This window comes from Cebus imitator, unplaced genomic scaffold (assembly GCF_001604975.1).
Source record: "Cebus imitator isolate Cc_AM_T3 unplaced genomic scaffold, Cebus_imitator-1.0 Scaffold281, whole genome shotgun sequence".
NCBI classification, from domain to species: domain Eukaryota; kingdom Metazoa; phylum Chordata; class Mammalia; order Primates; family Cebidae; genus Cebus; species Cebus imitator.
Window position 1 is genome coordinate 3489823 of NW_016107596.1, and position 7276 is coordinate 3497098.

Consider the following 7276-nt stretch of genomic DNA (forward strand, 5'->3'; position numbering starts at 1 on the left):
ATAGTCCAGCCTTTTTTTTTTTTTTTTTTTTAAAGGAACTCCTAGTGCATCATACAGGGTTGTATATCTCAATTGCGGGCAGAGTCCAACAGCTCTTCCACAGGGCTCTTGTGTCCTGTGCACATCAAGAAATGGGGCTGGGTACCCATTTTATTGTTTCCAGATCTTCCCAACAAGTAAAAACACTACTGAATGTTGGTTTTCCCAGAGCATGTGATGGACTTCTGGGATGACTCAGGTCTGTCAGGGTCATCTCTGACTCATGGGATGCTCAGTTACCCTTCAATGGCTGAATAAGAGAAACACATTAAAGGAGGGCATGTGAGTCTCTAGCATAATTATAATTACTGGGGTTTATAAAGCCAGGTGAATGTTGGAGTTAATAATGCTTAGACTTTTCTGGAAGGGATGAGGCAGCTCCATTCTTGTAGTCTATTGGGCCAGCTTCATTTGGGAGCTTAAACCAAAGTAATACAAATATCCATATCTTTTTACATCTGTCACTGTTTATTATTTAGTTTTCCATCTGGCCTGCTCTGAAGCAGGAGGGGGGAACTAGCACAGAGGGAAATCATGAGCTCTTTGGAGGAATAGTGCCAGATATTAAATCTATAAACAAAATAGGTTGAACTGGAAAGAATGAGTCAGAGACAAAGGAAGCAGTAAAATCAGTGAATATCACCCTAGAAAATATCACCTGAAAGTGCTGACAGAATCTTCCCCCTGTATTTGTGATTGTCCCTGTGGTAGATACCTTTAAATCCGATCAGCACAATTTGGTGTCTGAACTGCTTGTGCTTCACTGCTCTCTGTTGGGTCCCTTTTCATTGTTTCCTCCTGTCTAGCCTTTATATTCATTTCTATAATGCAAGCTGATGACCCATGGTGAGATTTTTCTTTCCTCTGGTGATAATGATTCTGTCACTCCAGGTTCCTGTTTCAGCAGAGCATGAAGAGAGAGTCTGATTGATTGAGACCAAGCTGGAGTGAAATAAGGATTTTACTTGAGGGTCCATTAGTCTTCCTGCGTCATGCCCCAAAGAGCTCTGAAAACTGGGAGTTATCTGAGTACCTTGCCTTTTGGGTTAGCTTGTATAGAGGTGGCAAACTGGCAGCCGCTAGGTCAGATGTGTATTTTTTGGCCCACCCATAGTTTGAAATTAGTTGTCAACATTTAAATATAGAGATATTTCCTGCTTCTCTTTAAAAACTGGGAGAACACTCATCTGCATCCCCTTCTAGAAACAATCAGCCGATGCTGAATGTGTCTTTACCTTTTAATGAAGTCATGAGCTCTCCACATCACATTGCCACAGCCCCCACTGCTGCACATGTTTATGTTGGCCACCATAGGCACTCGAGTTTATGTCCTCTGATCTGTAGGAAACAAAGGGACTAGTGTTTATTGAGTGTCTTCTATGCATGAACCACTGTACCTTGTAATTTGCATACATTACTTCTTTTGATTTTTTTTTTTTTAACTCACTAAGATTTAAGCTCCCTGTCTATAGGGACCATGCCTGCTTCTTTTGCCACTGTGAGAGTACCCAAGACTTGGTATAGTCATAAGTGGGAGCTGAAAAGTATTTGCTGAATGAATGCATAAACAAATGAATAAGATATTTTTATCCCATTTTTGTAGATGAGAAAACCAAGGTCCAACGCAGTTAAGTAACCAGACGGCCCACAGGGCTGAGAGTTAGGATTCAAATATGGGACTGTGCAACTCCAGAGGTCCAGTGTATAGGAGAAGGGAAAAGACCATGGATCATTTCAGAGCTAAGTACAAGAAGTCTCTTTGTAAGTCCTTGCAGAATTGATTGACAATGCTCAAACATATTTTCATAAGTACAAGCTTCCAGAACAGTGCATGTTTTTTAGCTTATGGAATTTGTCTAAAGCCTACTGTGTCTGGTTACCTTCAGCTTTAGAATTATATAATATTAAGGCTCTGCAATAGAGGGTATGTGCCAATGGTTTGGCATGTAGTAAGGATAGCAGAATATTTCTGTCCATAGTTGACTTGTGTTCCATAAATGTGATAAAATTCCTAAGTTTATTTTCCTTGTATATCTAAGGAACTCCCTCCAGGGCTTATTTTTGTAAACCTCCTGCTGATGGTGCGTAGTTACCACTACAGAGCACAGAGCTGTGTTCAGGAATGGGTATAATTAAAAGTGCTGCTTTTTGAGGCTTATCAAGAGGACCCAAGGCTGGTTGGGGAAGCATGCCCCTGAAAATGAAGCCACTTGCAAAGAGAAGGGATTGACCTGGCTGAGGGAAATGGGGAGGAGAGTAAGAGTTTAATCTTATGACTTAGTTTCCGTCTCTATGCTGGTGATTCCCAAATTGATTTATAGTTTTGATGTCTCTCACCTAAGTCTCATAATTCCAAAAATGGCTAGATATTTCTTACAGGCCTCTTTCTATCACAATTCTAAACCCAACATATCAATAACTTAACATATCACATTTTGCCCCTGAACTAGACTTTCCTTCAGTGGCCATTTAGTCTTTTACCTACCAAGCCCCAAACTTTGGAGTTTTCGACTACTCTTTTGTATTTAGAATCTATATGCACAAGTACTTTTCCACGAAATGGCTCATTATCTTCCTTTTCTGCCTCATTCCCACCCAAGTACAAGCCTCTATCACTTCAGACCTGGATTGCTAAAGTAGCTTTCTAGCTGAGCTCTGCAGTAGAGGGTATGAGCTCTGCAGCTTCTAGGCTCTTTCCTCTTTAATATCACTGTACACTACTGTCAAATTTATTTTACTAAAATCCTGTTTTCATGTCCCTTTCCACATTCTAAATCCGTATTATCTTCTAGCAGCTTAGAGGAGCTTTTCCCAAAGTATGTTATGTGAAACTTTAGTTCCATGGGAGATTAATAGATGTTAAGTAAAAAACTGGCATTGTGATCAAATGCCAGAATTAACAAAGTTATAAACCATTTCTTTCCTGCAGGATGATTCATAGCTTTGATGTGTTAATATGCCTCTGTATGCAGTGTTTTCCAAGACATGTATTTTCACAGAACTTTTTTGGTGGAGTATTGGCCTAGGTCTTCATAAACTATGTTTTGCGTCTTAGTCTATTTTGTGTTGCTGTAACAGAGTGCCACAAACTTCGTAACTTGGAGATAATTGAAATTTATTTGGCTCATGGTTCTTGAGGCTGGGAAGTCCAAGAGCACGGCCCTGGCATCGAGTGAGGGCCTTCCTGTTGTATTATTCCATGGCAGAAGGGGGAATGGTAAGCAAGCATGCGAGACACAGAGAGAAAATTGGGTCAAACTTGCCCGTTTTATCAGGAACCCAATTCACTAATAACAGCATTAATCTATTCACGAGGGATTGTCTAATCACCTGTTTATTGTACCACCTCTTGATCTCATCAAAATGGCAATTAAATTTCAACATGACTTCTGGAGGGGACATTTGAATTGTAGCGTTTGGAAATGCTAGTCCACAGATAAAAGTCCATATTCCTTGTGATGATAAATTTTACGTGTCAAATTGACTAGGCCATGGGTACCCAGATATATGGTCAAACATTATTCTGGGTGTTTTCATAAAAGTGTTTTTTCTTTAGATATTAGCATTTACATTGGTAGACTGAGTAAAGCATATTGCTCTTTTCATGTGGGTGGGCCTCATAAAACCAGTTAAAGGCCTGAGTAGAACACAAAGTCTAAGAGTAACTTCACCTGCCTGACTAACTTTGAACTGGGGCATCAGCTCTTTCCTGCTTCTTTACGTGAGATCACCTGGGTCTCCACCTTTCCAGTTTACCTTGCAGTTCTTAGAGATTGTCAGCCAGCCAGACTCATGCCTGTAATCCTAGTACCTTGGGAGTAGAAGGTGGGAGAATTGCTTGAGCCCAGGAGTTCTAGACCAGCCTAGGCAACATAGTGAGACTCTGTCTATATTAAAAAATGAAAGAGAGAGAGAGAAATTGTCAGCCTCCATAATTACATGAGCCCATTCATGTATAGAGATATCTCCATCTTACTGGTTCTGTTTCTCTGGAGAACTTTAACTAATATACTCTCTGTTGTCTTCTTGAAGGCTGTTTAAAGTAAGACTCTTATTCCACCTATCTGAGTTTATTTCCTTCCATTTCTCAGCACATATCTTCTGCCCTACGTCAGATGGTCTCCTCATTCTCTAAACTCCCCTTGCAGAATTCACCTCCAGCCTTTGCTCAAGTTGTTTTTTTTTTTTGTTCAGAATGTGGCCCTCCCTTTGCTTACATATTTATATTCTACCCATCTTGTTCTCTTTTTCTCCTTCCCTCTCCCAACATTTTTTTTTCTTTTTAATTAGAAAATAAACTTCAGCCAGGCATGGTATCTCATGCCTATAATCCCAACAACTTGAGAGTCTGAGGCGGGATGATCACTTGATGCCAGAAGTTTGAGATCAGCCTATGCAATAGAGCAAGTTTCCATCTCTGCAAAAAGTAAAAAATTAGCCAGGCACATTGGTGTGTGCCTGTATTCCCAGCTACTCAGGAGGCTGAGGAAGCAGAATCCCTCTCCACAAGAGTTTGAGGTTACAGTGAGCTATGATCATACCATTGCACTATAGTCTGTTCTACAGAGTGAGACTTTGTCTCTAAGAAAAGAGAGAGAGAGAGAGAAAGAGAGAGAAAGAGAACGAACTTACAGAAAAGTTGTGAAAAGCATTGAATCACATTCATTCCTGTGCACTGTGCTTTGTGGGAATGACCGAAATACTGATATATTTGAAGTTCAAGGAAGGAATCCCTAGAGGAAGCCTCCATTACAAATAAATAAAGAAAAAAGTGAGTTTCTTTCCTAATGTTCTAATTCCCCAGTGTTTTTCCGCAGAGATATGTAGAGTCTCAACCAGTTTCTTTTTTCCCCTAATTTCAAGGCCCAAGTGAAGTCCCATGGCTGCAAATTAGAGTCACTTAAAAATTCTAAAGGCTGGATAAACAAGAGACTGACTAGAAAAAAAACATGAGGAAAAATCCTAAAGTCCAGGCTGTATCCCAGACCATTAAAATCTTAATCTGTGGCTGGTACCTTGGGATTGATATTTTATGAAGTTCTCCAGGGTGATTCCAGTGCATAGCTAGGGTTAAGAACCAGTGTGAAGTCTTCCAGATACCTGGGTTTCATCCCTAGAGTATATGAATCAGTAGGTCTGGGGTGGGGCTCAATACTGAGTGTCTCCCACCTGCTATGCCTCATGCTGGGGATAGAGATCAGCATTTCTTTATTTTTTTTTCTTTTTGTTATTTAGTCTTTATTTCATAATCATAAGCTTAACTCAACTCTGCAATCCAGCTAGGCATGGAAGGGAACAAGGAAAACATGGAACCCAAAGGGAACTGCAGCGAGAGCACAGATTCTAGGATACTGTGAGCAAGTGGGGTGGAGGGGCGCTCTCCTGGGCTACAAAAGGAATGGTCTGGTGGTTAAGATAAAACACAAGTCAAACTTATTAAAGTTGTCCACAGTCAGCAATGGTGATCTTCTTGCTGGTCTTGCAATCCCTGGACCCAAAGCGCTCCATGGCCTCCATAATATTCATGCCTTCTTTCACCTTGCCTAAGACCACATGCTTGCCATCCAACCACTCAATCTTGACCATGCAGATGAAAAACTGGGAACCGTTTGTGTTGGGTCCAGCATTTGCCATGGACAAGATGCCGGGACCTGTATGCTTTAGGATAAAGTTCTCATCATCGAATTTCTCCCTGTAGATGGACTTGCCACCAGTGCCATTATGGTATGTGAAGTCACCACCCTGACACATAAATCCTGGAATAATTCTGTGAAAGCAGGAACCCTTATAACCAAATCCTTCCTCTTCAGTGCTCACAGCACGAAAGTTTTTTGCTATCTTTGGAAACTCGTCTGCAAACAGCTCGAAGGAGACGCGGCCCAAGGGCTTGCTGTCAATGGCAATGTCAAAGAACATGGTGGGGTTGACCATGGCTGATACTACAAGGTTCCAGGTGGTGGCGGCATCTGCAAAGCCAATAGTGTGCATTTCTAACAAATTTGGAGGTGATGCCGATGCTGCTGGTGTGGGGAACCTGACTTTGAGAACTACTGTTCGAAAGACCAGGACTAAGGAAAAGAGCCCAGATGAGCCTGATATGGCTCCCTGTAATTGAGGAAAACCTAATAGAATGGACACAAATGTAAGGACCAGCAGGAAACATTACTTTACATGGAGGTTACTAATTGGTGGCCCAAGCCCCAAATCTAGTCCATAGATATGTTTTGTAGAATCACATGATGTTTTCCATTAAAAAAATTAGCTAATATTTCAAAATCAAAGATTTATACACACACATACATTCAGTCACACGTACAAATCTTTTGACTCTTCATGAAAAATAGGCTATCAACAAGGAGCCCAGTTTCCTACATGGCAACATTCAACATTAACCAACAAGTAGTAGCTGCTCTGCTATTCTAAATGAGCCCAGTCCCCAGGCAATCTTTCAAATTGATGGAACAATGTGAGTGAGCCCAGGCGAAACCAGCAAAAAACTGCTGAGAAAACCCAGAAAATAGTGAAAAGTAATATACATTGTTGGTGTAAGCCACTAAGTTGTGGGATGATTTGTTATGCAGCAATAGCTAACTGATACAATTGGAAGAGTTCTTATAGGCCTGCTTTGCTCAATTATGTTACCTCCCTCGCCCTTTAGGCAGGTACATTTCTAGCCTGGTTCTTACCGTGAAGACACTTGATAGATTTCAAAGACTTTTTTCACACTCATTATCCCAGCAACCTTGCGTGGTCAGCTGGTGTTAAATTCCCATTTTGCAGATGAGAAATCTAAGGGCCAGAGATCTAAGGGACATTCCTAGAGCCATATAGTAGCAAAGCAGGATTTCTCATCCTATCACTTTTCACCTCTGGTTCAGTGCTTTTCTCCTTCCATTTGGGTAGTAGTCTCCTGAGACCATTAGACTTTGCAGTCGCCAAGATCAAACTCTGTAAGCTAATGGAGTGGAATGTTTTCAAGAAGGGGACCCTCTGTACTGTCTTTGTTTATAAGAATATTGTCTGTAAAGTGCCGAATATAGTGACTAGAACATAAAAGGCCTTAATGAGAGATGATTACTCATTTTATTATCCACTCTGCTTCTATAGCATGCCTTGATGTTTCTTTCCTTGTTTCCCTCCCTCCACACCCTGGTTGGATTAGCTAATCTCTTATCTAAGATTAGATACATTTTCTGTATATCTAATACAACACACATCACACTATTATATTTTTCAC

The 7276-nt window shown here is 40.8% G+C and overlaps 1 protein-coding gene across 1 annotated transcript; it reads right to left on the minus strand.

Moving 5' to 3' along the window:
- Positions 1-5254: 5254 nt before the first annotated feature.
- LOC108284699 (peptidyl-prolyl cis-trans isomerase A-like) lies at positions 5255-6118 on the minus strand. The gene has a single exon (XM_017501591.2). The coding sequence runs from the start codon at positions 6025-6027 to the stop codon at positions 5476-5478; it is 552 nt and encodes a 183-aa protein (XP_017357080.1). The 5' UTR covers positions 6028-6118; the 3' UTR covers positions 5255-5475.
- Positions 6119-7276: the final 1158 nt, after the last annotated feature.